Source organism: Anthonomus grandis, chromosome 7 (assembly GCF_022605725.1).
Source record: "Anthonomus grandis grandis chromosome 7, icAntGran1.3, whole genome shotgun sequence".
NCBI lineage: Eukaryota > Metazoa > Arthropoda > Insecta > Coleoptera > Curculionidae > Anthonomus > Anthonomus grandis.
The window spans coordinates 2,364,084-2,378,891 of NC_065552.1; the positions used below are offsets into that span (position 1 = coordinate 2,364,084).

Here is a 14,808-nt window from a genome sequence, read left to right on the forward strand (position 1 = left end):
TATCGCGGGAATATATCAAAATGTACTTACTTGGTTGTCATTATCTAACTTATTACGGTTGCTACATATTAAAAACCATATATTCCTTAATGCTAAGTTCATTCAACCGGTGTGTTAATGAATGAGTGAGTTTACTCGGTTTTCTTTAAATAATGTTAATAAAATTCAAATTGCCTTAATTATGTTTTTAACAGCAACAAGATGCACACTAATTAATTTCATTCAATAATAAGTCAAATTAGGTCTGTATCTAGCAACAAATCCTTTATAATATAAGTAAAGAATAGTTTGTACTTATAAGACAAGAACTTCGTTGCAGAAAAATAAAAGTATTATATAAATCTGTTGAAAGAAAGTGAGGTTAAATTGAATGAATTGTTGAGCTCTATTGTTAGCTATAATGTTGCCTTTTATGTAGCTTTCACTGCTTGGCAACATGGCAGATCAATACTAATCCTAATAACTAATCCAAGTTTATGCCATTATTCTTACATAAATAAGAAAACTTGAATACTCCTCATATAAAAATCTGATACAATTATGTGAATCTCCTCAATAAAATTAACTGGATTTATTTTGTCTCGTGCAAACGAACTCAATTGTAATGTGAATTAGCCATGATCTTTTAATTTATGGCAGACGATGTAGCAACAGTCGATGGAAAAGTTATTTAAAGAATAGGTTTTATGTTAAATAAATAAAAGATCTGCTTTTATCACTTATTACATTATTTCAATTAACCCATAGAAATTTTGTCATTTGTTGCTACTTGACAAGATCCTAATGCGATTTGGTTTTAGACATATACATATAAACCTATTATGAGCACATTAATTGATTAAAATTAACTGGATTAATTATATCCGATGTAAACAAACTCAGTTGTTACGTGTAAAGTTGTCAATGACGTAACCTTTCAAGGCATTTACAACGTAGCAATCATCCAGAGAGAACCCAATGTAAAATAGTTTGTCCTAGTTCAGAACGTAAAGCGATAGGTTTACACAGCTAATTTGAAGCTGCAGCATATTGATTATTCAGGGTTAGTTTACTACTTGCTCCTTAATTCGCTTATAGGAGACAAAAAGGTGCCTGATTGAATTTTTAATAAATCATTAAATACTGCTTAAAGCAACCAATGTAAACCAGCTTAAATTTAAGGTTAAGTTTGGATTTTAATATTAAACCATTCGATGTAGCAACTCGATGATAAAGACACATTCATAATGTGAGCGCCTCTGTTTACACCTTTCATTTTAAGCGCAATTCAAATCTCTAAGAATTAATAAAGTATCGATGGTCATTTATCTCCACCTTTATAGATTCAATTGATTATAGCTTATTAAGACACTATACATTGCTATTTCATGAGTAAAAGAGATTATGTATGTACATCCATTTAGGATTAAAGGTATTTTATGTAAATGAACTTAATTGTTACGTGAAATTATCAGATATCCACTGCATGGCAGTTACAATGTAGCAACAACACAAAGAAATTTGATTCAAAGCGTAAATTCTACATGAAACAAATAAGGGATTTTATTTCATCGTGTTCACACTTAATTATTTCAATTTTCATATTGTTGCTACATGACAAGAACCTAATTTTAGGGCAAGCTCACTTCGAAAATGGATGCATTTACACAGCTCATTTGTGACCCGAACATATTTATTGACTCATTTGGGTAGGTCTACTTCGTTATAGATAAATAAAATAGCTATATAAATCTGTTGACAAAAGTGAGGTTAAGTTGGTCAAATAATCGACTATCGTCTATGTAAACGAACTCTATTCTTAGAGCAGAACTTTTCGTGTAGCATTTACATATTAGCAACATGGTACAGCACTCGCTTATGTAATTTGTTGCTATATTACAAGATATTCTCAATAAGTGATTGGGTGCGCTTACATCGGTTATTGCATACAAATGAATACAAATCGATTTTTTATTAAAGCGAGTTTGTTTACATCAGCAAGTTCCACTTAAATAGATGTTTATTTATCTGATATTCACATTTAATGAGTTTATTAAAAAAACAGAGCTGCCAATGTAAAGACACTCAAATTTAGCCTAAAGTTTGGCTTTTTTATTCTGAAGATTTCGATATAGCAACTTAGTAATGAAGGCATTCAGAATGTGAACGAGTCTGTTTACATCTTTTCTCTTAAGCCCAATTTATATGAAATTTTAAAATTCTATCGTGTAAATATTCATAAAATTAAGAAATCTCGTTTGGTTATTTATCAATTTTTCTTTTTTTACGGATTGAACGCTTTAAAGCTTATTAAAATAATATAAATAAATATTTCATAAAAAAAACGATGGTGTAAACTTACTCAATAAAGGATTAAAAGTATCTCATGTAAACGAACTCAGTTGTTACAACGTAGCAACAACGCGAAGAAAATTGATTCAAAGCATACATTTTTACCTAAGCAGACTTTATTTTATCATGTATTACGTCTAATTATTTAAATATTTATAATATTGATTCAATAGTTTGGTGCTACACAACAAGAACCTAATTTTGGTGAAAGTTCACTTCGTGAATGGATGCGTTTACATAGCTCATTGCTAACCCGAACGTGTTGACTTATTTGGTTTAATTTTATTAACTTTCAAAGGTTAAGTTAGATGTGGGGTCAATTAAAATCCATGCTGTTCAAACCTTTTTATTCTTTTAATGCCAACGTTTCGGCCTATATTAGGCCTTCTTAAGGGCGCTACAAATTTAAAAAATATAGTAAAAAAGAATTATAGACAAAATTAAAAACATTATGGTATACAGTGGTCAAAAACAATATTAAGATACATTAAAACTAAACTCTTATATTATTCAATAATGAGTAATTTAATTACTGAAATATACCTATAAAACACAGAAAAGAAAATCAACAATAAAATTTTTTGTTAGATTATAATTAATTTAGTTGAGAATTATAATTAAAAGGGAACATTACTTATTTGGGTAACTCTACTCCGTTGTGGATAAGTAAAACGATTTTTTGCATTTTCTTTAAATAAAAGCAAAATTCTATATTCTTTGAATTAATAAAATTTAAGAAATATTAACTCCATGCGATTCCATAAGTAAAAGTGATTCTACTCAATTTAGGATTAAACGTATCTCGTGTAAACGAACTCAACTGTTATCTAAAATTATCACAGCCATCTTTACTCTAGCCGCGAACATCGCAAGGCAACACCGCGAACCGCTTATGCTTCGGGATAGAGATGGGCTAAACTGCTATTTTTCATTAGCAGTTGCGATTGCTAATGCTATTATTGTCCATTAAGAACTTTAAATTGGGAGATATAATCATGAGGCGTGGCTTGTTTTCCACCCAAAGAAAACTTAAAAAAGACAATCGTCAAATACGACAGTTAAAATGTCATTAACGTCACTATTGTCATATTTGATGTACGTCAAAAATTAGACAATCAAAATCAATCGGCCATCTTGGGTGGCAGACTATTCCGCCCCGCCACATTCAACCTTCATACCGGTTATGGGGTTTCCAAGATGGCGGCGTCGATCGACTCGCTATGTTGCCAATGTGATGATGTTCGTGGCTAGAGATAAAGAAGGTTGTGAGTTGACTCTGCATGTCACTTACAACGTGGTAACAACACAAAGAAAATGTACATAAGACATACATCGTCATTAGCAAGCTTTTTTAACGTTTACATCTTTTAAAGAAAACACATAAAATGAATAAAAGGGTAAGTATATTGAGAGTAAACAAAGTAAGACATTAATAACCAGATGACAAAAACAATAAAACAAACACCTTAAAAGTAAATAAATGCAAAACTAAACAAAAAAAAACCGTCGTTTGTCTTAGGCAGATTTTGAGGAGTTGTCCGATGTGTACTGCAAAATATCAATGGGGGTGGCAATTCCCACTGGTTTTTCACCCGATTCTGAAAACAATAAAAATGAAAAAACAGTTTCGCTTAAATACACTGAATGTCCAAACGAACCGTTCAATTCCAAAATGACGACGTAACTCTCCTTTTCCAAAACCGAAGCGACCAGACCCAGATTGCTGTCAGTATACAGTTTCGGAAAAACCCTCCCTATCAGACCCTCTAACGGATCTTTAGTTTGAACAGTTTTCGACATTAAGGCGGAGAGGATCTTTTGAAGGGTCACCATACCGACCATACAACTAAAAAATTAAGAGGGACGTTATACTGTGTACACTGAGGATGTCGATGTGGTTTTTATTACCCCTTGTCATCGATCACCGGAATCTGGTCCACGCCGATTTTTTTCATTAAATGTACCGCACGTTCGCACGTGGTGGCCGGGGTGGCGCTTTGGATCGGTGATAAGTTTAGGTCGGACACTTTCTTATTCCACCACCTTATTAAAACAAACAGTGAATTAGAGAAACAATAATATTTTTTTCAGCATTAGATAGTACTACCAAAGTAATACTACCACGTTTATTAATCTAAATCTTTTAATCCTGAAAAAAAATTCTTTTGAGGTAGAGGGTGGTTTGAATACTCCAGTTATTCCTTTGGTCATAATATAATAAATATATCGCACTATTAGATCAAAACAGTATCAACTCAAAAAATATTATTTTTTAGTTACTTAAGTAACCAAATTCTACATTTAAATTTCTATAAACCAACAAAACAGATTTTTTTGTAGTGTGAATAAGCGGAAGAGCGCCTGACCCTGTATAGAAAACTGCAGCATCCTTAGTTAGTATCCTGATTCCTGACAGCGAGCAGATGTGTCTCAGGCTAAATTCGCGAAAAGTGTATTATTTCGACTTACGACGGTTTTGGTGGCTTAATTTAAAAGTTTTTGTAATATTATTTTAAGTTAATACAGTTTTGGTAACTCAATCGGATTTAATTGATTGGCAAATTACTGCCGTATTTTAAGTTAGAACACTTTTGATTTATCACGTAAGTAAACTTATCATGCTTTTCTTTTAGTAAGTTCTGTTTTCATAGATAACTATTTACATTATTTGTTGTATCAGTTTTGTTGATTTATTTTTCCAGGTATAGTAGTTTTTAGGTAAATAAAGTAATTTATCTGCAGTTTCAACTAAACGGTTTGTTTTTTAATATAAAACACTTTATTAATAAATAGTTTAATCAAAATAAAATGTATAAGGGTTTTTGGTGTTTATTTTTGAGTCCATACACTTTTCATAATTAATTTAGGTTTTCTATTGTTTCAGAAAATTATGAATGAACAAAACGATTAAACGCGTGGGCGGTTTTTAGTCCTTAGCAAGAAAAAAGCGTCAAGAAAATATTAGTGGCCATCTACCACCCAAAAACGAGAACACGATATTGCAGCTAGATGACGACATGAATAAAGAAAATGTATACAGTAATCAGTTAAATGTTAAATCAAGAAAATGTTTCGTCCTGCAAAGAAAAAAGTCCAATTCCATTTACGTCACAAATACAGGCTGCAGAGAAAAAGCAAACCAGTTATTATATTTCACCAATGCATAGTGGGCAGAGTGACGTTGACGACAGTGATGCAGACTCCAATTTCTTTCCTGCTGATAATAGAAGTTCAGTTAGGATTTCCTCGCGCTATATTGACAACCAGAAGCAGTTCGAGCAGCTCATTAAGTAGTAGCAGAAGTTCTTCAAGCAGTAGCACAAGTTCTTCTAACACGGAAAATAATGAAGACCGACAAAATGCCCAAGAAGATGCTGAAGATCCTACGACTGTTAAAGGTGTACAACAGGAGCAAATTATAGAGACAAGGGAAAAAAAAAAGATTCAGGGGCAAAATTGCTTCGAAATTCAGGAAAAGCCTACAGGTCTTTATCAAAATCGGAAAAGCAAGTTGCAGAGAGAAAACTTAGACCACCGTGTGCAGCTAAATGTCGAATAAATTGCTCTAATAAAATTGATGAAGGATCGAGATAGCAATTATTTGAATTATACTGGGGACTAGCAGATCTTCAAAGACAAAGGGAGTTTATAGTACGGCATTCTGAAGAAATAAGGTCAAAGTACAGGTACTCTAGTACTCAAAACTTTAAATATAGCATTTTACTTTGAAGTGAATGGAATAAAAATTAGAGTGTGTAAACTTGTTTTTAAATCGACTCTTGACTTAAATGATCGAGTTATTAAAACGGCTCTTTCTAAAAAAACGAAATCTGATATGATAGAGGGGAAAAAACGCGGAAAACATGGAAAGCACCCAACGATCGATCCTGAAATTAGGAATAGTGTTAAGAACTTTATAAATTCTATTCCCCGAATTGAGTCACATTACTTAAGGTCTCAAACTTCTAGAGTATTTATTTGTGGTGACAAGTCCCTTGCCGATTTATATCGGGATTATAAAACACTTCGCGAGAAAGATAATTTTCCATTTGCAACAATATCTACTTTTAATAGAATTTTCAAAACAGAATTTAATATATCTTTTTTTGTCCCTAAAAAGGACTTGTGTGATCCTTGTGAAAGGTATAAAAACTCGGACGAAGAAGGAAAAGAAAAATTATAACGGTTCTATGAAGACCACTTCCGTGAAAAGACCTTGTCAAGGCAAGAGAAAGAAAGAGATAAATGTAGGACAGATGCTACTCTTGTAGCTGTGTATGATTTGCAAGCTGTCATGCAGGTACCAAAGGGGCAGGTATCTCTTTTTTTTATAAATCAAGAATTAACTGTCTAAACTTTACTGTAATCGACTTACAAGCGAAAGAAGTTGTGTGCTATTTTTGGGACGAAACCGAAGGAGCAAGGGGCGCTGTGGAAATTGGCAGCTGCATACTACGATCCCTATTAGATCAGAATCCGAATAAAGATATTGAAATTATTTTTTATTCCGATAATAATTGCTGTGGGCAGCAAAAGAATAAATATTTGTTATCTATTTATGCTTTTGCTGTCATTAATATGAGAGTTAAGTCAATAACGCATAAATTTCTTATTCGTGGTCACTCTCAAAACGAAGGGGACAATGTCCATAGCGTTATCGAAAAACAAATTAAGAGACATTTAAAACCAGGCCCGATATATTGCCCGCAAACATCTGCAAGATTAATCCGTACAGCTAAAAAGACCGGATGTCCATACAAAGTGGTAGAAATGAGCCACGACAAATTTTATGACGTGAAACTTACAAGAATCGTGGGGTAATAATTTTAATATTGATGAAAACAGAAATCAAGTAAAGTGGCACGATATCAAAATTCTAAAGGCGGAAAAGGATCATCCTCAGGCTTTTTTTTTATAAAACATCTCGTGCAGATGAATCTTTAAAAAAAGCCTCCATCCGTAATAGGCGGGGTGCAAGTCAATCTCAGACTCAATCTTTTATATCTAAGGATTTAGCTCTGGTATATCCGGAAAAAATACCACTTTCTACCGCAAAAGAATAAGACATAATAGAAATAATTGATAAGAAAGTTATTCCGAGCCAGTACTATGATTCCTATTAAAAAATTGCTTTAGGTATCATTTAAATTGATTTATGTATAAAGGGGGTTTAGTCGTTTGTTTTAGTACAGGTTTGTTTCTACAGGGTGTTTGGTGCATCGTGTGCCAAACTGAATTCAGTGATTGGGGAGGTCTTTGGCTACCTCTTCAGCCCTCATAAAAAAATCTTGCTCAAACAGATTTTTTTATACTGGGTTTTAATGGTTTTGAGTGAACATTTATTTAAAAAACATTCAAAATTTAAAAGTTGTTAACTTTTACTAAATTTTATTTTCGACCTTTTATTTGCAATGTTTGACGCTTCTTTTGAAACTAAAATTACCCGCCAGCGATATCTAGTTTTTTTTTTTACAGCGCTGCAAACATTTTTTTTCAGTAAAAAATAAGCTTAAACGTCAACTTTCGGTTTAAATAAAAAAAAAACTAAAAGTGATCATGATCTCCCAATTTTTTTAAAAACATCTCTAGTCTGTTTCCATTCTAATGATGTGCAATATGTCATAAAAAGTAATTGGTAACATGACTAATTTTCAAATTTACTAAACATAGTCGCAATTTTCTAATATTCAACAGGTGAATAAAAACAAGTTTTTGTCTTAATCAGCGATTCAAAGCAGGGAGAATAACATTAAAAAACAAAAATAGCCTTTTAAACATTTATTTCATCATTTACAAATCCTGCTCAAATTGTTCACCTCTGTTTCGAATGCAGGCCCGACATCTTTGTCGTATTTCTACAGTTGTAGTCCGAAGTCGTATTTCGTTTTCGATTGTATTAAAGGCTGCTTCTATGCGTTGTATCAGTACCTCCCTCGTTGGAACTTCTGTGGCGTATACCAGCTCTTTGGCACGTCCCCAGACATAAAAATCTAATGTAGTTAAGTCTGGGGAACGTGGCGGCCATGCAATAGGCCCATCGCGCCCAATCCACGAATTGGGGAACACATTGTCAAGGTATTCCCTCACAGTTAAACGCCAGTGCGCGGGACAGCCATCGTTTTGAAATACTATGGGCACATCTTCATTAAACACGGGCACCTCGGCCAATAATTCCGGCAGATCATTTTGCAGGAACTCTAAATAATTATCGCCATTGAGGTTATCGGGTAGGTAATGTGGTCCAATTACCTGATTCCCAATCACTCCTGCCCAAACGTTCACACTGAATCGATATTGAAAAGAGTTTTGTCTTTTGGCATGTGGGTTTTCCTGTTTCGGTGCCCAGTGGTGCAAGTTGTGTAAGTTAAGAATCCCTTTTGATGATGCTGTTTTTAGCTTTTTGGAGAGCGTCTATGTGTCCTTGAATTCTGGAGAGTCATCGGCGGCAGTGTTTTGTGATCTATCCAAAGCATTTGACTGTGTGGATCATGGAATACTGTTATCTAAGCTCGATAAATATGGTTTTAGAGGCGTAGCATTGCGATGGCTTGAGTCCTATCTATCAAATCGTACTCAGAAGGTTTCAGTGTCTGGGCGTTTGTCTGCTTCTAGATCCCTAAAATGCGGCGTTCCCCAGGGTTCAGTGTTGGGACCACTGTTATTTTTACTGTATGCGGATGACTTGAGTTCATTGAAACTGCAGGGCAAGGTGGTTCAGTTTGCTGATGATACCACCATACTATGGAGCCATAAAAATTCTGACTATATTAAGACTTGTATCCTTGAAGACCTTCAGATTTTATCAGGGTGGTGTGCTTCCAACAGGCTCGTGTTTAATGTAAGAAAGACGTCTATTATGGGGTTTAAGTGCGATGTTCAGGGTCTGATGTTTGACGAAAATTCCCTCTTGCAGAATAAAGAGTGCTGCAAGTTCCTAGGAATTACCATTGATGGTCGCCTTCGGTTTGAAGATCATATTTTACATTTAGCTGGGAAATTATCTTCAGGATGTTTCGCAGTAAGAATGGCAAAACAAGAGCTGGGAGGGGTGGTTGCACGTTCAGTGTACTTTTCACTTATTGAATCTCATATTCGGTATGGCTTGCCTTTTTGGGGTTTAACCAATAAGGGGCTACTTAACATTATCTTTGTTATTCAAAAAAAAGCAGTTAGATACCTGTGTTCTGCTAAGTTAAGAGATTCTTGCAAATCCCTCTTCATTTCTGAAAAAATCCTAACTCTTTTTTCACTCTTTATCTTAGAAACAGCTGCTCTTATTCACAAAATTCCCAAACTACCCTCTGACACTGGCCATTTGATTCGTCGTGTAAATGATGTTCCCCTACCTATTCCTACGTCTTCCCTTACCAAAAACTCATTAATTTACATAAGTAAAAAAATTTACAATCATGTTCCTCTGTGTGTTAGACATATATCGGATATTAAGAAATTTAAAAGAGAATTAAAGTCGCTTTTATTGTCTAAGGCATATTATAACCTATATGACTTTTTTAATGATAGGTTTTAACCTTGGACATGTTGGAAAGTTTTCTTTTTTTCCTTTTTTCTTCTCTAGTTTTGTCAACAAGTTTACCTTTATTTAGTAATTGATTGTTTTATTTAGTTATCTTTAATTTAAGTATGTTCAAAAAGTTTTGTCTTTTTGTGTTTAATTTTGTTTATTGTTTTGTCAATTTTTGAAATTGTATTTGTGTTTTGTTTTTTTAGCTTGTAGGATGCTTATACACAAGATTATTCTTACGTAATATAGCACATTTTCGTTCTTTCTTTCTTTCTTCTCTGGTAAATTTAGATTCGTCCGTCCACAGTATTCTTTTTAAAAAATCAGGATTTTTCACATCTGTGTGTAACAAAAACCGACAAAAGTGAACTCGTCTGTCAAAGTCACCACCCTCAAGACCTGCAACAAACAAAAATCATTTTAATTCCTCTGGAGCAGTAAATCATTGCACTAAAAGATTTTCAAGTGTGTCATGTCATAACATAATATCCATTAAATTGCTAAAAGTGACGTCATAATTTTCATTACCTGCTAAACAAAGGTAACGTCAAATAACTACGTAAACTACGTACCTTGAACAGGAGTCACGTGGAATGGATATTTTTCGTTTTGTCGAAGGACCTTCCACACTTTCCATATTGAAATATTAAGTTGTGCCGCCACATCTCTAATGCTTCTTGTGTCCTCTTCTTCAAATAATGCCAGTTTTCTTTCGTCCACTTCAACATTATGTCGCACAACATGTCCCCTTGGTTCACGGAGAGTGACACTCCCAGTCTCGCGTAATCGCCGGTATGTGTCTAGGAAAACTCTGCGGCCAGGCAATCGTCGACCAGGAGAGCGTTCGTGGTAAAGCAACACCCACTCAAAGACAAGGCCTTAGTGCTTGGCGCGTGACGTCATCGATGTAGGCCACCGATTTTTAAAAACCAAGGGATTTCATATGCTAATATCTCAATATTTGGCTTATTTTAAAAAATGCTAGGAATAGAATAGAGTTCAGGAAACATTCAAAGGTATGTTTTAGTTCTGGTTGAATGTCAGATTAAATATTATGGTGTAATATTAAATGCAGACTCCCAACTCCCCTACATCTGCGCCAAAATTCAACATATGTATTTAGGTATTTATAATACTTTTTTTATACCATTAAGTAGTAAAAAATGTTATTATATACACATAAATACATATATTCACTTTAAAAGCTTAAAAAGCTTATCATACTCCAGTTCATGTAATTCTTTAATTGCAGCAAAAGAAGCACATTTTTTTTTCAAAATGTCAAAATCAGGAAAATAAAATTTTTGGTCTAGTTTAGAGTTAAGCCAATTATTAGATACACATTTAAGTAAGTGAACTGTGTCAAATAGGTAAAATAATGGTCTCTGATTATCTATGGGATGAGAATAAACAATGCTAAGTTGGTCTGCAGTTAAAAAATGACTCATGGCTTTCCCGTTAATGGCATTATTATCACTTGTAACACAAAAAACTATGTACCCAATCTCCTCGAAATTTTCAATAATTGTCTTAATAAAATTATGAAGTATGTCTGATGTAATTTTGGAGATAGGAGCTATGTGAACTACTTCCTTAAAGCTGGAACACACACTTGTAATCATAAAAGTAAATGCCGAGGAAGCTAGAGACTTATTATTTACTGATGTTTCAGTGATATTACCGCCTTTATAGTCCAAGTAAGGGTCAATATGAATTTCATCAAAAAGTAGTGTCACAAATCTCTCATGATCCTTTAGTAAACTAAACACATTTGGGGCATAAGTTAAAAACATTTTTTTTCATCTATGTGGGGATCGGTTATGTGTTTGTTATAAATACCCATTATAGTTTGAGGATGTGGTAAAAATAGGTATCCATAACCTCTTAAATACTTGTATGCAAGAGGACTAATAGTATAGATTATAGAAGTCAAAATTATTGTACTACTTGAATATCTGTACCTTTCCTTTGCAGTTATAAGCAAAGCTAATTGTTCACAAATAAAATCTAAAGCATGCACTATTTTGTTGTCTTCAATGTTTTTAAAACTTTTTAGTATGTTTGACACAAAATCGAACACACATTTCATTTTATTTATGTCATTTGATGGTTTGACATGACTGAGAATAGTATTGCCAAGGGTATTGGTAGCAGTCTCGGTAGCAGTATTTGGATTTAAGTCACAATCAGGGTTGTCATTATTGGTAACATTTTCCTCCAAAGGCAGGGTAATAATAGTAAGGTCTATTGCTTCAAGTAATGCATACAATTCATCTAAACTATGGGAAGTATATGGAGTTTTAAATTTTGATGTTAAAACACAAACTGGCTCGCTATATAAAGAGTTTCATATAATATTCATATCCTAATAACATTTAACTTAAAAACAATTGCCCATTTAATGCATGGACCAGGTGTGTATTCAATTTTAAAAATTGTTAGCTTTTTGCTATCTTGAGACTCACTGTGAGCAGTATCTTTCGGTAGTTTAAAAGCAGAAAATTTTTCAATAAACTCTTCAAAACTGTCAAAATTATTGTTTCTCATGCTCGCCAAAGTCAATTTTGCTTAATTCAAGGGCTTTTGCTAAATTCAACTCGTCAATATTTTTAAACCTTTCATCTTTACTTGGCAGTATTTTTATAGTTTTTGACAAATAACTAGGGCAATTTAAAAAAATAGATGGTGTACAGTCTTCTTTTAGCCGTGGTTTTAGTAATTATTTTGTACAAATTTTACCTGTGTTGGAATCTTGAACTTAAGTACTCTTTATTATACTAACTTCAGGAAAATGAGCTTCACATACTTTGGTGTTGTTTGTGGGCTCAAAGTCATCTCTGTGTATGGCTTTTACCCATTTTTGCCTTAGATTTATATCCTTAAGAAAACCGAAGACATGCACTTTAGGTCCGTTTTTATTGTTTCCGTTACAACCCGGAACACAGCACTTTTGAGGCATATTTAAACTCTGGTATTAACTACAAGCCGAGGGAGAGATAGGAGAAAAACATTAAATTAAACACGAACTAAAGTATTAAAATCTGATATAAACAAATAAAACCGCGTCGTCGCCCGGCCGGTGCGCCGGAGAACCGGTTTCTCCGAGGATTTTTCTAGTCCGAAAATACGATTTTGCGATTTCAAAGTACGCGAAGATTTTACATAAATATAACACACGTTTTTAGAAAGAAACACAAAAATTAGCTAATGTTTACTGCGGATCTCGTCAGAAATACCGGCAACCACAGAACATAAATATAAACAACCTAACCTCTCGTTTCATCAGGTGGCGCAACTATTAGATGCGCCGTTGTCAGATTTATATAGAAAGAACTCCTATTGGCAAGTAGCAAGGTATTAGATAAATGATAAAATTTGAAAAAATGGAAGTTTAAATTATAAAAAGAGAAATAAGGATGCACTCTTTTTTTAACTAAATTATTGTAAAGTAAGAGCAGTTAAATATATAGATTTGATTATTTTAAGATAGTAATAGATCATCCTAACGTTCACGACAATCTGCAAAGTCTGGCAGCGTTGAAGCCCGCCTGCAAACTAAACTGTCAACAGCTGAATTCACCCGAAAATCAACCTGAAGTGCATGGCCCAAACGCGTGACGTCACGAGCAAAATTTTTTGGAGCGCTTTGTCCTTTTGTAGAGGTGTTATTGGGTAAAGCCGTTGCGCTGCACGAGCGACACCACGGGCCTCACCATAAATCATTATGATATCCGCATATTCTTCGTTAGAGTATGTCGCCATTGCAACAACAAAATAGTCAACAAAGTTTAAAAATAACAGAAACTTAATAAAACGTAACAAAAAACAACAAAACTTAACGAGAAAATACAACCGAATGAAAGAATCGTGGAGTACAGAAATCTAGCACACACGTTAGACAGCAGAGGCAATGATGTCTCAACTCAAAAATAAGATTACATGGCTACTGCGCCATGTAATGGACTTCGGACTACAACTGTAGAAATACGACAAAGATGTCGGGCCTGCATTCGAAACAGAGGTGAACAATTTGAGCAGGATTTGTAAATGATGAAATAAATGTTTAAAAGGCTATTTTTGTTTTTTAATGTTATTTTCCCTGCTTTGAATCGCTGATTAAGACAAAAACTTGTTTTTATTCACCTGTTGAATATTAGAAAATTGCGACTATGTTTAGTGAATTTGAAAATTAGTCATGTTACGTCATGTTACCAATTACTTTTTATGACATATTGCACATCATTAGAATGTAAACAGACTAGAAATGTTTTTAAAAAAATTGGGAGATCATGATCACTTTTAGTTATTTTTTTATTTAAACCGAAAGTTGACGTTTAAGCTTATTTTTTACTGAAAAAAAAATGTTTGCAGCGCTGTAAAAAAAAAACTAGATGTCGCTGGCGGGTAATTTTAGTTTCAAAAGAAGCGTCAAACATTGCAAATAAAAGGTCGAAAATAAAATTTAGTAAAAGTTAACAACTTTTAAATTTTGAATGTTTTTTAAATAAATGTTCACTCAAAACCATTAAAACCCAGTATAAAAAAATCTGTTTGAGCAAGATTTTTTTATGAGGGCTGAAGAGGTAGCCAAAGACCTCCCCAATCACTGAATTCAGTTTGGCACACGATGCACCAAACACCCTGTATAATTTATACCACATAATGAAGAATAGGTTGTTAAAAATGTTAAGAATAAGTTTTTGTTTAGAGCCATTTGTAACGAAAAGTATTTGACTATTAAAAGTATTTTTGAATATTACAGTTGTTTTGTTTTATTTAAAACAGATAAAAATTGTTAAAAAAATGCTCTTTTATTAAATTATATCCTGAAAACAATGATACTGTATTTTTTACTTTTTGTTTCATACATATAGAAAAAATTACTTTTTTAAATTTTAAAATAAAGTGCCATGAATGCGTTCAAAGTTTTAATTTTTAATCAAGTAATCACGGAA

At 33.4% G+C, this 14,808-nt stretch overlaps 1 protein-coding gene across 1 annotated transcript in view; it reads right to left on the bottom strand.

Annotated features, from left to right (window-relative positions):
* Window positions 1-3,717: 3,717 nt before the first annotated feature.
* LOC126738997 (cystathionine beta-synthase-like) overlaps window positions 3,718-14,808 on the bottom strand; it is a 32,884-nt gene continuing 21,793 nt past the window's right edge. The window contains exons 8-10 of the mRNA XM_050444519.1: window positions 4,240-4,374; window positions 3,990-4,177; window positions 3,718-3,929 (exon numbers count right to left, since the gene is read on the bottom strand). Coding sequence (XP_050300476.1) covers window positions 3,847-3,929; window positions 3,990-4,177; window positions 4,240-4,374 — 406 coding nt within the window. The 3' untranslated portion in view covers window positions 3,718-3,846. The remainder of the gene's footprint in view (window positions 3,930-3,989; window positions 4,178-4,239; window positions 4,375-14,808) is intronic.